General features: G+C 44.2%; 1 protein-coding gene across 5 annotated transcripts; it reads right to left on the minus strand.

Moving 5' to 3' along the window:
* Positions 1 to 525: 525 nt before the first annotated feature.
* Positions 526 to 16399, minus strand: LOC108718697 (meiosis-specific coiled-coil domain-containing protein MEIOC). 5 transcript variants are annotated; one of them, XM_018267057.2, is made up of 7 exons: positions 16182 to 16399; positions 12094 to 12254; positions 10349 to 10453; positions 7641 to 9306; positions 6879 to 7013; positions 6239 to 6419; positions 526 to 2838 (listed from the first exon to the last, which is right to left on the minus strand). In XM_018267057.2, the coding sequence occupies exons 1-7, from the start codon at positions 16242 to 16244 to the stop codon at positions 2582 to 2584; spliced, it is 2568 nt and encodes an 855-aa protein (XP_018122546.1). In that variant the 5' UTR covers positions 16245 to 16399; the 3' UTR covers positions 526 to 2581. The 5 variants fall into 5 exon arrangements, with proteins under 5 accessions (XP_018122546.1, XP_018122550.1, XP_041421684.1 ...); XM_018267061.2 differs by lacking the exon at positions 16182 to 16399 and adding an exon at positions 16059 to 16157; XM_041565750.1 differs by lacking the exon at positions 16182 to 16399 and adding an exon at positions 15765 to 16043 and having other exon boundaries at positions 10349 to 10455; positions 12095 to 12254.
* Positions 16400 to 18827: the final 2428 nt, after the last annotated feature.

Consider the following 18827-nt stretch of genomic DNA (forward strand, 5'->3'; position numbering starts at 1 on the left):
CGTTTTCACGATTTCCAAGTCGGGAGAAAGAAATTTTCACATATGGCTGGGAAGCCAGTTGGGGGTGAAGGGAGTTTACCGCTTTTAGCCCAACTGGACCTATGCCGAAGTCTACAATGCAAGAAACAGTCAGCAATTTAATAACCTGGAATGTAAGACAAAAGGGAGGAGCCATCACTGGCCTATCAAGGAGCTATCCCTGGGTCATTCTCCCATAACCCCAATTAATACTAACAATTAGTATAATAATAATACAAATACTTGAATACAACAGTTACACAGCCTGTGATCTCTACAAGATGCAGATCCAAAGACGCAGAGGAAAAAGCGCATTTGTTTCACTTGCACAAAGTCAAGACGACGTGCGATTGACCCTAAGTGCTGCCGTAGAGTGGTTTCCTATTATAAAAAAAAAAAAGACTAAAAATAAAATGAATAGAAAGGAATCGGCGAACATATTCTGAACTGGCAAGCCCAGCATTAAACGTCTTATAAACAATATCCCGTGTAAAACACTATGGGTTATATCTCTTTATATAAACGATTTTATAAACGGCGATAAAAGGCTCTTCTGCATGAAACGCACATTTGTGGTTAGCACTTTTAGAATTTAGGGACAGAACTTAAATGTAAACTATCATTTCTAAGGTTATCAAGCTAGCACCAAATAAACAAAACCATAATATAATCTTTAAAAAAAAAAACGAAAAAAAACCACACATTGAAATGATACATTTGATTACAAAAACAACGAGTACCACGCATTACGTATGGAACCGAGCAGCACGTTCCAGAGCTACAGCTTCCGGTATTCAGCACCTACATAATCGGTGCACGGTGTGAGTTGTAGTTCTTCCAGAGGCACAGCAGCCCACCATTACAATAATCTATATCTAGAGATGTGGAAGGCCGTCCCCTCTGTCTGCGACCGCTACAGATATTTCGTATCCCTGTACGGACCCCCCCCGCCCACACATTCACAGTAACAAAGAAGACGTGATTGTCCAAGCCACACGAGAAGACACAAAAAAAAAACAAAAAAAAAAACGGTAGAACAAGCGCTTTGGTACTCTAAAAACTACGATGGTGAAACGTCACTTTACACCTGTCCGATATCTAGTGTTGTTAGTGCACACACACACACACACAATTTATCTATAGACAATTTCCTGAGTATATATTACATTGCTAAAGGTAACGGAACAAAAAAAAAAAGAAGTTTTACATGGATTAACCTAGTAAATTCCTTACGAGAATAATAAATACAGGAAAACGCATTTCCTTTTAAATTAACGGCTATCTCACCAGCTAACTAGATCGATTAAGTGCAACCTATAACGCAATACAAAGTTTCATTCGCCTCGACAAATATTACATTTGATAAATCCTGAGTGATGAGTTTTGTAAGTCGTCCGTGTAAATCACAGGCCGGGGTGGAAGGGGTATAATTAGTAGACGTTATCCCGTAGGATAGGGGGTATAATGCGCTATAATATACAGTATTACCTAGAGAACAGCCATGTATTTGCAGTAAGCTTATGTAAGATATTTGCTGAAAAACAGGTCCCAGAAGCCTCAGCCAGCAAATCCGATCTAGCAGGGCATGCTGGGAGCTGTAGGTCAGCAACAGGCTGAATTATGCCTATCGGCAACAGTAGGGTTGCCAGCTCACCCCTTTATTGCATATGCAATAGTGCATTTGGGGATGCACCAAATGCACTTATTGCATAAGCAATTTAGGGGTGGGAAGGGGAAAACATTTTTTACTGTGACAAAAAAAAGTCACGAGATTTCCCTCCCCACCCCTAATTTGCATATGCAAATTAGGTTTCGGTACGGCTGGGCAGAAGGATTCGGCCGAATCTGATTCCTGCTGAAAGGCCAAATCCCGAACCGAATCCGGGATTCCGTGCATCGCTAAAATGAATTAGTCATGCAGGCTGTGGATTCCATATGTGTTCGGTTTTAAAGGGGTGACGTGGTAACCCTAGGCAACCGGAAAGTTTGGTATGATGTGAGCCGATTATAGCAACCACGCCCCTCTAGCAGCAAATGATTAACTGTTTGAGTGCCAGACAGCAAGAATGATAAGCTATATTACATGCAACATAAACAGGGGCAGCTTGCAGTGAATACCCAGCCATCCTCGACGGTGTTGCTAAACGACAAACGGAGAGTGACCGTTTACTTGCTATCTTTGGCAAGGGTGGGGGCAATAAAACTATATACATAGAAATGTAAATCTGTATTGGATATAAAGGTGTCAGGAATCCTAGTGATGCAGCAGGGATCACAGTGACACAATCAGAACCGTGTTTGTTGCGCTCCTTTGTGTTTAACGGAGAGCGCGACCACAATAGCACTTGCAAAAAAAAATAAAAAATATCAATTGCTTTTTTTGGGTAAGGAGATACTGTACTCCCCCAACCGAAAAGGCTGTAACTACATAACAAAATGCTGTAGCAGATGCATATACAAAAACCATTAACTGCCATGTACTAAAGGCCAACACAACGTGTAACCAATAGCATGGCAGTTCAATACATTCCATTCCTTCCGTGGTAGAGAGGAACATTAGCTCCTATTCATTGGGACTCTGGAAATGCAACTGCCCACTTTCTTTTTTTCCGTCTTGAATATCTTTGCTGATCACGGCATCCGCACCCAGGGTGTGTTTGGGGCACAGCTCCCGTAAGGCCCGCTCCACATCCTCTTGCCTTGCCGCAACACCAGACGGAGATTTCACCAGCGTCATTTGCAGGGCGCACCACAGAGCGGTTCGGGATTTCCGTGTCGATATCACCATTTCTTTGATAGCGGCTGCCAAGGCAAGCACATCTACAAAACAAAGATTATTAAATTATTACACAGAAATGAATCAGGAATAGGTAGACTTTCGGCAATAAAAAAAATAGCACATTACTGTATGCAGCAAAGTTAAAACTGACATGTTTGCTTCAGAAACACTACTATAGTTTATATAAACAAGCTGCTGTGTAGCCATGGGGGCAGCCATTCAAGCACAGGATACACAGTAGATAACAGATAAGTATAACTATAGTCTATATAAATAAGCTGCTGTGTAGCCATGGGAGCAGCCATTCAAGCACAGGATACACAGTAGATAACAGATAAGTACTACTATAGTTTATATAAACAAGCTGCTGTGTAGCCATGGGGGCAGCCATTCAAGCACAGGATACACAGTAGATAACAGATAAGTACTACTATAGTTTATATAAACAAGCTGCTGTGTAGCCATGGGGGCAGCCATTCAAGCACAGGATACACAGTAGATAACAGATAAGTACTACTATAGTTTATATAAACAAGCTGCTGTGTAGCCATGGGGGCAGCCATTCAAGCACAGGATACACAGTAGATAACAGATAAGTATAACTATAGTCTATATAAATAAGCTACTGTGTAGCAATGGGGGCAGCTATTCAAAGGAGAAAATGCTCAGGTTACACAGCAGATAAGCTCTGTAGAAAATAATGGTGTTATCAGTTATCCACTATTTAACCTGTGCCATATATAGCCTTTTTTCAATTTCCGCCATCGCTACACAGCAGCTTGTTTATATAAACTATAGTAGTACTTATCTGTTATCTACTGTGTATCCTGTGCTTGAATGGCTGCCCCCATGGCTACACAGCAGCTTGTTTATATAAACTATAGTAGTACTTATCTGTTATCTACTGTGTATCCTGTGCTTGAATGGCTGCCCCCATGGCTACACAGCAGCTTGTTTATATAAACTATAGTAGTACTTATCTGTTATCTACTGTATATCCTGTGCTTGAATTGCTGCCCCCATGGCTACACAGCAGCTTGTTTCTATAAACTATAGTAGTACTTATCTGTTATCTACTGTGTATCCTGTGCTTGAATGGCTGCCCCCATGGCTACACAGCAGCTTGTTTATATAAACTATAGTAGTACTTATCTGTTATCTACTGTGTATCCTGTGCTTGAATCGCTGCCCCCATGGCTACACAGCAGCTTGTTTATATAAACTATAGTAGTACTTATCTGTTATCTACTGTGTATCCTGTGCTTGAATGGCTGCCCCCATGGCTACACTAAAAAAGAAAAATAATGGAAGAACACAAGACTGCGGAAAAAAAGAACTCTGAGCAATTTTGCATTCATTTGTTTCAAGTAGGGATGCACCGAATACAGGATTCAGTTCGGGATTCAGCTTTTTTTAGCAGGATTCAGATTCAACCATACCTGGCCGAACCAAATGCAAATTTGCAAAATCACTTCACTTTTCATTGCAAAACAAGGAAGTAAAAAAATTTTTTTTCCACGTCCCTAATTTGCATATGCAAATTAGGATTTGGATTCAGGTTTTGTTTTTGCCCAAATCTTTCACGAAGAATCCCAAATAGTGGATTTGGTGCTTCCCTACTTTCAAGTGTTTATTGGGTGGGTATAGGGAAAATTCTGAAAGAACATACCGTATATACTCGCGTATAAGCCGAGTTTTTCAGCACCCAAAATGTGCTGAAAAACTCTACCTCGGCTTATACGCGGGTCATACGCAGAAGGCTGCAAAACAGGCTGCGCTTCATGAGCTCCTCCGTGTCCCCTGCAAGACTGCCCTAATCCAGCGCGTCCTACCGTAAGTAGTGTCTCCCGCTCCCTCGGAGCTTTTCTTCTCTGCAGCAGATTTTTCTTTTCAGAGCTTCCCTTGCTGCCGCTCCTCCTCCCTTGTCACAGTCTCTGCTGCCGGATCAAATTACTTCGGCTGTGACAGGGAGAAGGCGAGCGGAGCGCGCTCACTGTAAAAGTTTTAAACATCACTCCCATTGCCCCAGCAGAGTTTAAAATCTTTGGGCCCTAAACACACTAGATTCCGTTACATCAGGAGGAAAGAAACCAGCGCAGCCTGAGGTACTACGTCGGCCATCAGTTATTCTATATAAATCCACTTATATTAATAATATATTAATATGTGTGGAGTTGTTGTGTCCCATGTTCAAAGTTATTTTCTTCAGTCCCTTTATTATTATTATTATTATTATTAATTAGTACAGCAATAAAATGGAGCCAATATTATACAAGTGACTAGAACTTTCTTTGTTCTATTTTTCCGTATTGCTTTTATTTTATTATGTTCTCCTGCTCTTCTCTCCCTCTTCTATTCCCTCTCAGTTCTTTGTCCTGCCATTGCTTTCCTTTCATCCTCCTCCGCCTTTTTCTTCTGATACTTTGCAGCTTTCAAATGGGCGTTGCTGACCCCTTCTAAAAAAAATGCTCTGTAACAGAGTCCTGCGCGGGTCCATTTTTTTGGACCCGCAACCTGCAATACGCAACCTGGACCCGCATTCTTATCCGCTTGGAACCGCTACCCCGACCCTACCCGCAAGTACCTTATTACCAACCCCGACCCGCTGACCATCAGGAAGTGCTGAGATTGTAAACGGAAGTGACATCATCGGAAGTAGCCGTGACCAGAAAAAAGGAGTAAATATTGCTATTGAGAAGACCCGCGGCCCGACCCGCAAACCCCTAGAACTGCCCACCCACGTCTTTACCCGCACCCAGAACTTCAACCCGCAAGGTACCGTAGGTACCCGACCCGCTGCAGGACTCTACTCTGTAAGGATTGTTTACTTGTCATTTCTCACCTTTCTAGTCAGATCCTCTTCTATTCATATTCCAGTCTGTTATTTAAATCAATGAATGGTTGCTAGGGTAACTTGGACCCTAGCTACCAGATTGTTTATAATGCAAATTGAAGAACTGCTGAATAAAAAGCTAAATAATTCAGAAACCTTAAATAATAAAAAATGAAAACCAATTGCAAATTGTCTCAGAATATCACTCTGTACATCAGTGATCCCCAACCAGTAGCTTGTGAGCAACATGTTGCTCTCCAACCCCTTGGATGTTGCTCCAAGTGGCCTCAAAGCAGGTGCTTATTTTTGAATTCCAGGCTTGGAGGCAAGTTTTGGTTGTATAAAAACCAGTTGCACTGCCGAACAGAGAGTCTCAATGTAGGTTGACAATCCACATAGGGGCTACTAAATGGCCAATCACAGCACTTATTTGGCACCCCAAGAACATTTTTCATGCTAGTGTTGCTCCCTTACTCCTTTTACTTCTGAATGTTGCTCATGGGTTGTAAAGGTTGGGGATCCCTGCTGTCCATCATATTAATTATCTCAAAGGTGAACAACCCCTTTAATAAGGTGTCTCTTATACTTTTCCATGTCAGACCCCCCACCTTTCTCATTATTGTATCTGGGTGCTCCTTGTTTCTGGCGATTTGCTGCATTAACGATCTCGTCCTTGCGCCGCGCTTGTGTCAAATGAATCGCCTCCAAATGATGCTCCAGAGCCAATGTGATGTTCACATGGAGAGCCGCACCTCGGATTTTTTCCATTATTTTCAGTAAAGACAGAGCCTAAAGAAGAAACAAACAAGGTAAGCTTATGATCAGTCACAGCCTGATCTGAAATAAAGACAAAAGGTGCAATACACGGGCCAATAAAAGCTGCTGACAGACAGAGGACCTCCAACGGGATTTCCTGCTGATATCTGGGCACTTTTTTTTGTCAATTGGACAGGTTTATTGGCTGGAGCTCAGATGGCATTGGTGCGTGGATGTGGTCCTCACTCCGACCATCTGTATTCCCATCAGCCCGATATAGGCCACCCCAATGTAGGCATATCGGGGGGAAAGAGATGCTCAGTTGGCGATGGCCAGCATTAGAGAACCCAAAGATGTAATGTTAACTTACATTCCCTTTAAAAGTGACCAGCGCAAGGGCAAATCCGTATACAACATACAGGCTTGAGTAGAAGCTCACAGCTCAGAAATTCTTTAATGGTTTACAAACAAGCGTTGACTTTCCCCACTTACCCTAGAATGTTCTCTTAGCTGATCGACAATTAGACGGTCAACTCTGGATGGGTTTGTCGGAAGCTTGGGGATATTGGAGCTGTAAGAGCTGGAAACTCTACTTCCTGGGAAATTACGGGCAAGGTCAGCCTCGGACTGCAACAGAAAAAAACAGAGAACATTAAAATCACCTTAAACTATCTCATAGCGCTCGAATAAGGGACCAAAATCCTGCAGGGATTAATAGCAATGGGGATCAGATAGGATGTGTGCAGCCATTGGGACAGATTGCTCTGTTATACAGATAGCTAGAATCTCTGTCATAAAGCAGGACAGGACTGCTGCTTACAATGGGGATCAGATAGGATCTGTGCAGCCACTGGGACAGAATGCTCTGTTATACAGATAGCTAGAATCTCAGCTGCCATAAAGCAGGACAGGACTGCTGCTTACAATGGGGATCAGATAGGATCTGTGCAGCCACTGGGACAGAATGCTCTGTTATACAAATAGCTAGAATCTCAGCTGCCATAAAGCAGGGCAGGACTGCTGCTTACAATGGGGATCAGATAGGATCTGTGCAGCCACTGGGACAGAATGCTCTGTTATACAGATAGCTAGAATATTAGCCATAAAGCAGGGCAGAATTGATAGTAAAGGAGCAGAAAGTCGAATTTTTCACCATAAAACAGCTTTTTTTCTTCTGGTTCAATCAGATTACATACAGGAACAGAGCAAGGTATTGTTTCCAATAGAAATAATCACATGAAGACCCTCTCTTACCTTTTTGCGTTCTTTTTCCAGAGCTCTCCACTGCTCGCAGCTCTCTTCGAGTTGAATGTGAAGCTCGTTGGCTGGTCCGCTTCGGTTCCTGGGCGGCCGATATCGATTAAATGGCGTGGGAAATGCAAAGTATTGCGGGGAAAGGTCTCCACATAACAATTCACTTAGAAATGGATTCAGGTGATTGAGATCTTCATAGTGGAACAGATCAATAAGATCAGAAAAGGGAAACGGAGGAGGAGGAGGGGGCAGAGTCATATTGCCTGGCGGTGAAAAGGCTTGCGGATTCAACGTCGGAAAATTTGGGTTCTGCTTGAAGTCTGACACGGAGGAAAAAGATGGAAGAAACGATGCGTTGATGAAGTCGGAGATATTGCCAACACTGGGGTCAGACTTTCTTGGGAAGCCGTTGTATTGCTGTGGTGCCTGGACATTCCAGTTTCTTTTTCCCCGTTTATCAGGATTCCCGTTATTTTGTGGGCTGTGTTTTTTGGGGGGCCTGTGAAACTTCTCAGTGTTATTCTGAACAGGGCTTTGCTGCTGATGTGGCCAGGCAGGTTGGAAAACAGGGGGCATTTTTCGATTCCCACCGTCTTTCTTTGGGGAAGGGTTGCCAAAAAGATTACTGGGTCTTTGGTCATTCTCTCCAAAGTTAGAAAAGGCGGGCATCTTACTAGAACCATTGATTTGGACAGAACCATCTTTGCTTGCATGTCCCGTGGGAGATACATGAGAAAAATAGCTGGCTTGGCGAGAGTGGTGAGTCGGGGAGCCATCAGAGAAGGTGGAGTTCACTGGAGATGGGAGAGAGCTGGTTGCCTTTTTTGAGGCGTCCCTATCCAACCATCTGGGACCCATGCTAGAAAGGTGAATATTCTCATTGTGATTAATGGAATTCACATGGGAGTCAAATTCAGGGCTCTTTGTAAAACTCCGGTGAGTGGAATTCTCATAACAATCAAAGGAGCCGGCTGCCGGGAAGTTATTATAACGGTTCTCCGGAGGATCGTTATATGGTTTCCATGGGCCGGCATTCGGAAACCCTCTTTCTTTCGGGAAGGGCTGACTGTAATTGTAGGTGGACTGTTTCATGGTTAACGGTGGCTTCATATAGTCGTACGTTTTAGGATACTTCTCTTTGCTCCAATCGTCTCTTGAGCTGACCGAGAAATGGCTCTGGCCGGCACCATTGTTCTTCGGGGACTTACCTTTCCCTCTGTCGCTTTTCCACCCATGTTTCTCCTGAGCAGAATACTCCTTGACCCTCTTCTGAGCGTTGCAGTAGTTGTTGCCGCTGTTCATGACATAGTTCTTATATTTGAGGTTATCTCCCATGGATTTGTTTGGCCCCTCGATTTGTTTAAGTGCTGAACTCAACTGCAAGACGGGATTCTCATTGTAAACGTCTTTAAGTAAGTCCTCCATGCGTGGACTGCATTCTTCTGTGTTAGACATCCAAGACTCCAGAAGCCCAAGGTCTTGAAACCCCTTCTGGATGCTCTCCATGTCTGGTAAGCATCTGCTTTCTTCTGCAAAATTTTGGGTATTGGCGACATTTGGCAAATCGGTATTGTCTGAAAAATGGTTGGGGAGACAGTTTGGGAATTCTCTATGGTCTTCAGCGTGCGAAGCCCATAAAGGCGGGAACAGCTTTGCCAGCAAATCCCTGAAACAAACATTAACAGTAGTAAGATTCCAGGCAGCAATCCTGAATGATAAATATATTACAACAATGGAACCAGGCCACTAAGCATTGTTGGAAAGCAACCATCTGATTGGCTGACTTGGAGCAAATTTTATTAGGTTAAACCACAAGTGCTTAAAGTGGAACACTCCACCCCCCCTCCCAAAAAAACCTGTTGGCTAGCTGATGTGGTCCTCGTTAGTGATGTGTGGGTTTAACTGCAGATCGGGTGGGTTCAGGCGGGTTCATGCACAAAATTTTCAGGTCGCGGGCAGGTCCGGGTCGAGCTCTTCTCCTACTCTCCCCGCCTGCGGCCTAGCACTGCTGGCCTCTCCATGTTTAGACTTGCGCCCGCCCCCGACTTGTTCCCACCACCTTTCGTGATGCTATAAATAGAGGGGGAACGGCGGGCTAGGGTTGGGTGTGGGTCAAGAATTTCTCGACCTGCACACCACTAGTCCTCATCCAGTTGACACCTATTGTCATTGTTATAATCCAATCGTTTGGCCCTAGGTCCCAATGATTGGATTAGCCCGATATCGCCCTGCCTTTGGGGGGAATACTGGGGAGAGATACTCTAGTTTGGCAACCTCACCAAATAAGAGGACCTTATAGTGTATGGCCACCTTAAGTTGCAGGACTAGGTCCTCCCACTAGTCTATAGCTCGCCCCAACTGCGATTGGAATAGGTTCCAGTGTGGTGCCACTTCCGGTTTTAGGGGTGATGGGTTGGGACGTAAGCAAACTATTTGCAGGTCAGGTTGCGAGTCTAGGTAGGGGAGCATGGAATGCTGGGTGGCAGGTCGGGTTTCAGGTCAGTGGTCTGAGTCAGACACAGGTCTGCCCGATGGGACCCACTAGGCCTCTAGGTCCTGACTAAATGGCATATTCAGAGTTCCCACGCATCCCAGTAGTCCCAAAATAGGCAAGAATTGTAGCACATACGCTGCCAAATTCCACATCGAAGTTTACAATAATATAGCCCAACACCAATGACCAGAATATTTATTTTTGCTCTACGCACCAGTCTGTCATGGCTTCCCCTTTGTTTGGCTCCTGGGGAATATGAGAGAGTACATCGTTTGTGTCTGCTTGACCTTGGATTTCAGTAGGGAAATTCAGAAGCATGCTGTAAGAAAGTTAAATGCAATACATCACCGCATGGCCTTGAATTATGATTATGCAATCAACAGATTTCAAGTGTGTCGCCACTCATTTGCCAATTGTAGGAGCTAACGTGCACCAATGTTGCAACCCTAGCAACCACACATTTGTGTTCATAATCGATTGATATATATTGATATACCGTATATACTCGAGTATAAGCCGTCCCGAGTATAAGCCGAGGTACCCAATTTTACCTCCAAAAACTGGGAAAGCTTATTGACTTGAGTATAAGCCTAGGGTGAGAAATGAAGCAGCTTCTGGTAAGTTTCAATCAAAAAATTGAGGGTTTCTGCTCCCATTGGAGGTGCCGGCGTCTCGTTTTTGGATGCCGGAGACCATTCTTGGACGCCGGCGAATATTCTTGGACGCTGGCGACTATTCTTAGGCGCCGGCGACCGTTTTTGCGCTTGACCCGAGTATAAGCCGAGGTAGAGTTTTTCAGCATATTTTGGGGGCTGAAAAACTCGGCTTATACTTGAGTATATACGGTTCAGATATATCAGTGTAATGAAAAATACTATTAATACTATAGGCTCTCAGTCTCCTGCAAGCCTGAACCCAGAATTATTTGGGCAACAATATACCCGGAAAAGCCCTTTGTGCCATTATATTTTCAGCTATGATTAATAACATTTTGCCAGTTCTTATTGGTTGCTTGGATGTAGTTGGCAGATTAAATAGTGAAAAATTTAACCTGTAATGTAAAAGTTATAATAATGTACCCCCTATTGTAAAATATAAGGATATTATAAGTTACAGATGTATTCCATGACCATATAAAAGCATGAAGCTGAAGGCTGAGTATTTTTATAAAGGTCATGGATCTCCGAGTTGACTTCTAATATCCTCATATTTTGCAGCAGGGGGTACTTTATTTATTATAATACACAAGTTTCAGTGAGTCATGTGACAGAAATTACATCACTAAGCACTGTTTATAAGGATCTAATTTACAGGATATCCATGGCTCTTGTGTATTATAAGTCACCACGGAGTTCCATGTCCGGGTAAAGACAAGACTGAAAGCAGAGTCCTTCTATACAGGTCCTGGAACTGGGCAGTTGACTTATAAAATCCTCATATCTTACAACCACATATACAATATCTTTTATACGTAATAACAATCATTCTCATGAGTCAGCTTGCACAAATGACATCACGGAGCATGGATTATAGCGGATGACATCACTAAACACCATTTAGAAGGTCATTACTTACAGGATATTCATGGCTCTTGTTTGCTATATAGTTAATAAAGTAACACTATTGTAAAATATATAGTGACTCAAGTACACCCTCTTGTAAATTATAAGGATATTATACGTTACAGAGGAGTTTTATGACCATATAGAAACACAAGGCTGAAGGCCGAGTGTTTTTACACAAGTTATGGAACTCCGAGGTAACTTCTAATATCCTCATATTTTGCAACTGGGGGTACTTTATTTATTATAATACACAAGTTTCAGTGAGTCATGTGACAGAAATGACTTCACTAAGCTCCGATTATAACAAATGACATCACTAGTCACCGTTTATAAGGATATCATTTATAGGATATCCATGGCTCGTGTATTACATAAAAATATAAGATGGAGTTACCTTTTTTCCCTGCATTCCGGGTTGGATGCCTTGAAGCAGTCATCCTCACACACTGACCAGCTGCTGTACAGTTTAGATTGTGAGGGGGGTCCGGCGCGGTTTAATCTGCTGATAAACTGGGAAAGTAAAGGGTTGTCCATGTTCTGGGTCATGCAGTCCATCTAGAGAAAAAAAAGAGCAGGAGAATTCCCCCAAACCATTGCTTAGTCCTAAGTCAGCACTTCAGGGATAGTTTTAAAAGTACTTATGCAATTTACTGCTTTTTGTTCATATTCAAGATACAGGAGTTTTTACACGGCCAGTGTAATGAATTGTAAACAACAGCGCCACCTGCTGTTCATTTTAGCGCAATGGAAACGATAAGTAGAGTACAGTTAGTGAGAACAGGAAAGTCTTGTAAGGTGTGGGGCCGGCCCAATACCCGGGTGGGTGGGTTTGACCACAGGTTGCAGACGGGGAGAGCAGGCAGAAGAGCTCAACCTAAACCTACACTGCCGGCTTCCAGTTTTAGAAGCGAGCACCCGCCCCTTTTGTGATATCATCGGAGGGGCGTGTCAGTGCAGGACTATAAATAGAGGGAAGAAGTCAGGTGCGGTGGGTTTTTTTCAGTTGGTCTGTTTTTTTTTCAATTTTTTTGTTTGTTTGCATTGTTCCAGAATACAATTTAAAATGGTATGCGCTGCTTATACACCTCTACAGGAGTCATACTGACCCCAGAATGAACACAAGTTCAATAACTTGCTTTTTAAAGTGCCACTATTTTAATATAAACATTATAATATACCAGTATAATATATTATAATGCTGTATTAAAGGGGTGCTTCACCTTTAAGGTAATGTTCAGTATGTTACAGAATTCTAATTCTAAGCTTTTCAATTTTATAGCTTTTGAATTATTATCCATCTTCTTCTGACTTTTTCCAGCTTTCAACTTTGGGGTCACTGACCCCTTCTAAAAAATCAAATTCTCTGTAAGGCTACAAATGTATTGTTATTGCTACTTTTTATTCCTCATCTTTCTATTCAGACCTCTCCTATTCATATTCCAGTCTCTTATTCAAATCGGTGCATAGTTGCTAGGGTTATTTGGTCCCTAGCAACCACAATGCTGAAAATGCAAACGGGAGAGCTACTGAATAAAAAGCTAAATAACTCAAAAACCACAAATAATAAAAAATTAAAACTAATTGCAAATTTTCTCAGAATATTACTCTCTATGTCATACTAAAAGTTAACTCAAATGTGAACAACCCCATTAAGGACATTATAACACAATAGGAGGACAAGCTAGTATTAAACTAATTCAAAGGTGAATAACTACTTTAAAAATATACGGTGTATAGGGCAGAAGGTCAACTATATGGAAAAAGCTTTACAGCCAGGTCATGGCCTGGACACAAATGTACATAAGTATCAAGTTATTATTTAAATATACATTGGTACCAAATAAGTAACAGTTACAGCAATGCTTATCTGCATTTTCAAGTATTGGCCTTTTGTTGTTACTTGGGGCAGATCTGCCTTAGAGTGCTATACCTAACAACTGTACTTGTCATGAGTCCTGAGTCTGAACGACATAATCCCCCAGAGCTATGAGAATAAGAACATCAGCCAAAATGACAGACACATGCATTAAATCTCAGCCATATTTATTTCTGAGTGTTTGGCCATAAAAGCCCATAAAAGCTCAGATTGTGCCCCCCAACTCTTCCTCTATCAAAGCTAAATTCGGAAGGGTGTAATGTTACTGACAGTATCTGTAGCATCACCACTTCTAGTGGCACTAAATACATATATCCAAAATGTACCAACTCAAACCAAGGCACAAAGCATGCAACATAAGCCTTCAGGCTGGGCCCCCTTAGCTCATAACAAGGTTACAGATATATAGAAACATTGGGGTAACAGTCACCCTGCTATAGTTCCAGGGGTACCCAGGGTACAAATAAGCACTCACCCCCAAATCTCCCCCTAACTGATCTTCAGACTGGGCCCCCTTAGCTCATAACAAGGTTACAGATATATAGAAACATTGGGGTAACAGTCACCCTGCTATAGTTCCAGGGGTACCCAGGGTACAAATAAGCACTCACCCCAAATCTCCCCCTAACTGGCCTTCAGACTGGGCCCCCTTAGCTCATAACAAGGTTACAGATATATAGAAACATTGGGGTAACAGTCACCCTGCTATAGTTCCAGGGGTACCCAGGGTACAAATAAGCACTCACCCCCAAATCTCCCCCTAACTGATCTTCAGACTGGGCCCCCTTAGCTCATAACAAGGTTACAGATATATAGAAACATTGGGGTAACAGTCACCCTGCTATAGTTCCAGGGGTACCCAGGGTACAAATAATCACTCACCCCCAAATCTCCCCCTAACTGATCTTCAGACTGGGCCCCCTTAGCTCATAACAAGGTTACAGATATATAGAAACATTGGGGTAACAGTCACCCTGCTATAGTTCCAGGGGTACCCAGGGTACAAATAATCACTCACCCCCAAATCTCCCCCTAACTGATCTTCAGACTGGGCCCCCTTAGCTCATAACAAGGTTACAGATATATAGAAACATTGGGGTGTCACCCTGCTATAGTTCCAGGGGTACCCAGGGTACAAATAAGCACTCACCCCAAATCTCCCCCTAACTGGCCTTCAGACTGGGCCCCCTTAGCTCATAACAAGGTTACAGATATATAGAAACATTGGGGTAACAGTCACCCTGCTATATTTCCAGGGGTACCCAGGGCACAAATAAGCTCTCACCCCAAATCTTCCCCTAACTGGGGCCCTTTTACACACCAAGCCCACACAAATAAATACATAGATCAGTATGACGGCTGCCCCCTTCACAGGATACCCAGCACACAGACATTTTGGCTCCCCAGGCACAGGTACAGGAGAGAAGGGAACATATAATGCTGATAGGAGGGTACAGGAGAGAAGGGAACATACCATGCTGATAGGGGGTACAGGAGAGAAGGGAAAATAACATGCTGATGGGGGGGTACAGGAGAGAAGGGAACATACCATGCTGATGGGGGGGTACAGGAGAGAAGGGAACATACCATGCTGATAGGGGGTACAGGAGAGAAGGGAACATACCATGCTGATGGGGGGGTACAGGAGAGAAGGGAACATACCATGCTGATGGGGGCACATATCCAGATGGTGAGGGCAGCAGTAGGGGTAGTTACCTGTTATGCAGAGGGCAGGGCTGTTGCCATGGGACACCAGCTCAGTGATTGGCATATACAAACTGTTGCCATGCAGTTAGGGGAATGCTTCTCTATGGAATCCCCACCCACTAAAGCTGGTAAACATCCCTGTGCATTGTGGGGGCATGAGCATGCAGTAAGAGACACAGAGCTGCACTATGGGAACCGCCCTGGGACAATTCTATAATAAATCTATAAGGGGCAATATAAATGAGGGGGGCAGGAGGGATACTAATATAGATTATGTTTGTGAGCAAACAAAGCAATACAGAGGGTTGTAGTTGATGATAAGATACAAGTGGCACTATCTGCAGTCACAGCTGATGTGAGAGGGCTGCCGGGAGTTGTAGTTGTAACATGTTCCAGGCGATTAGCGAAAGGGATGAGAGCGAGTGAGTAGCAGCCCCGGCCCTGCATGCATCTCCCCTCCCAGAGCTGATCAATCGCCTTACACAGCGGCGGGTGCTCCGTAGTCAGACTCAGCCATGCCCGGGCTCTGATGTCACTCAGCGGCCCCGGAGTCTCGCGTGGAGTCCCGCACTAAATAACATCGTGGGGAGAGACTTCCTGCAGTTCCCGGGGATGAGCTCAGGGGGGCGAGCGCGCGCAACAGGACCTGACCCACGTGCGCTCTCGCTACTTCCTGGAAGCGCAAAACATTCTGGGAGCCTCGCTACATCCCTCACACTGACAGCTTTCTCTCCTCACACGCACTGTGACACAATGAGGAGCCTCAGGCTACATACGTTGCATCCTGGGAGTTGTAGTTCAGCTGACTAGACCACGAGGGCAAGGATAAGTCACGACTGCAGAACCTGACACACATCAATTCCTGGGGTCTATTAGAGTAATTAAGAATCATTTCTCACCTCTTCCTGTGGGATCCGTGGGGCGGGGCTCACGCCCTGTGTGTCCAGAACACTAAGCACCATGTCAGCTCCCAGAGCCGCAATGAGCCCAGAATGAGAGAAACACAAGTCTAACGTGGAGCGCACATTCCTCAACTCCACAGGAACGCCCACTTTACTCTAGGCCCCGCCCACAGCGCGCGCCGTGAGGCGCCAGAAGTTTCAGTTGTTCCTATTCCCACCGTGAGGCCTTCTGTTCCCGCCGCGCCCTTCGCTCAGCCAATAGAAAGGCGAGGAGGGTGGGGAATAGGGGGAAAACAAGGGAATGGAGTTGTGTTTACAGTTCTGTGGCGCGCCAAAAGTGTGGGAAGGGAACGCGCCTCAGAGCTTGGGCCTAGGGGGGTAATTACATACCGGAGCGCGTCACACAGTCTTGTCATATACTGAATGTGTCCATGAGTTTATTCTACATACGTGTAAAGCTGCCCTTAGGGTAAAGCCACACAGGGCGTTTTGGGGAGATTTGGTCGCCTGGCGACTAATCGCCTCGTTTTTGCGGCGACCAATCTCTCCAAACGCCTTCCCTGACTCTGCGCTTAAAATGAAAAAACGCTGGCGCTAATCGCACGCGACGGTTCGTTTTCCAAAGTTGCCTCACGAGGAGACGGGGCGACTTTGGAAAACGAATAGCCGCGTGTGATTAGCGCCTGCGTTTTTTTCATTTTAAGCCGGCGCAGAGTCAGGGAAGGCGTTTGGGGAGATTGGTCGCCGCAAAAAGGAGGCGATTAGTTGCCAGGCGACCAAATCTCCCCAAAACGCCCTGTGTGGCCTGACCCTTAGACGTGCACATTATACTTATTAGTGATGTGCGGGCCGACCCGAGACCCGCAGGTTCGGGCCGACCCCTGGACAAAATGCGCAACCTAGTACTGCTGGCTTCCGGCGCCGGAATTTATAGACTTCCACCTGCCCTCGGGCGCGGGTCTATAAATAAAGGGGAGCAGCGGGCCCCGGTCGGATGCGGGTAGGGAGCGGGCGGGTTAGGGTCGGGTGCGGGTCAAGAAATTCTCGACCCGCACATCACTAATACTAATGTCTAACTAACGAGCTGTGTTACAATCTCCCAACCTACCACTAACCCTTCAGATGAAATAAAGTAAATAGAACAAATCAGACGATGTTCTGGCCATTAATTGATAGGCAGCAATTGTATTAAAGTTACGTCCTACAAACAGAAGTGACAGTCAGCCACTGATATAGTCAGACAGACAATACATGCAGAGATATTATTATTAGCCAACAGAAATCTTCTAACCTGTCCCTAGGGTTGCCACCTTTTCTGGAAAAAAGTACCGGCCAGGCCGGTAAAATACTGGCCAGGTGGCAACCCTTCCTGTCCCATCGACTGAACGACCGATTGACATGGTATGAAAAATGACGAGATGATCCCGACTTTATCTTTCCATCTATGGCCAGCTTCAATCAACAGTAATAGTCCCGACTTTTTTCATACCATGACAATCGGTTGCTTAGTTTATTATACAGGTTAGAATATTTCTGTCAGCTGATAATATCTCTGCAAGTGTACCAGGCCCGGCAAGGCTACACTTTTCAAAAGAGCTGGGCCCCCTTGACAGCACCGAAGCCACGCCACCCTTCCGAAGTCCCGAACAGCCGAAAATCCGAACAGGCGAAGTCCCGAATCGGAGAAAAGACCTGAGGTCAGGAAAGGAGGCGAAGTTGAAGTCCTGAAGCCATGAGTTCGATTCTATTGAACACTGTGTGGGGTTTTTTTTTATCCCCTAGTCCCCAATGTATTATTTTAATACTGTATAGGCCCCTGCCACCAGTGTTGTTTAAAAAAATATTCTCTGGGGCCCCAATTTTTTTTAACTTGTAAGGGGGGCCCTGGCACCAATGTTTTTTTTAAAAAAAAAAAACTTTTATGGAGGGCCCTGGCGCCAATTATTTTTTTTCACATATAGGGGGGCCCTGACCACCAATTTTTAAAAATAACTTTTATGAGGGGCCCTGGCACCAATGTTTTTTTTTAACATATAGGAGGCCCTGGTCACCAATTATTTTTTTTAACTTGTAGGAGGGCCCTGACCACTTATTTTTAAAAAAAACTTTTAGGGAGGCCCTGGCACCAATGTTTTTTTTTTTAACTTATAAGGGGGCCCTGACCATCATTAGCTTTTTATAACTTGTGTGTGGGGGGGGGGTTTACCTTTTTTAGCGCTGATGTCTGTGTGGTCTTTTAACTGTGGTGTGGGTGGGATCTGGGGTGGGGCTTGTGGGCCAGGTTGGGCGGGGCCCAGGGGACCCTGAAAATGTTGTTGTACAGGGCCCTGTGATTTCTAATGGCGACCCTGTCTGCATGTATCTGACTGTCACTACTATTTGTCGGATGTAGGATTGCAGCCTGGCTGGTAAAAATGAAGCTTGATGCCAATGTTATTAATAGGAAAAAACGGCAAGAATATAGGAAGGCCGGTATCTTTTTCCAGAAAAGGTGGCAACCCTAGTCGGATGTAACTTTCATATGATTGATGCCTGTCAATAAATGGCCAGAACATCTTCTGATTTGTTATTTGTACTACTTTATTTCATCCTATATATTTATCTTTTTTCCCTATTAATAACATTAGAATCAACCATCATTTT

This window comes from Xenopus laevis, chromosome 6L, assembly GCF_017654675.1.
Source record: "Xenopus laevis strain J_2021 chromosome 6L, Xenopus_laevis_v10.1, whole genome shotgun sequence".
NCBI classification, from domain to species: Eukaryota; Metazoa; Chordata; class Amphibia; order Anura; family Pipidae; genus Xenopus; species Xenopus laevis.

Coding starts and splice junctions, on each gene's coding strand:
- LOC108718697 (XM_018267057.2), bottom strand. CDS start 16,244: ATGGTGCTTAGTGTTCTGGACACACAGGGCGTGAGCCCCGCCCCACGG. Junction 12,255..16,181: donor CACGGATCCCACAGGAAGAG/GTGAGAAATGAT, acceptor TTTTTTCTCTAG/ATGGACTGCATGACCCAGAA. Junction 6,420..6,878: donor AGCTAAGAGAACATTCTAGG/GTAAGTGGGGAA, acceptor TTTCTTCTTTAG/GCTCTGTCTTTACTGAAAAT.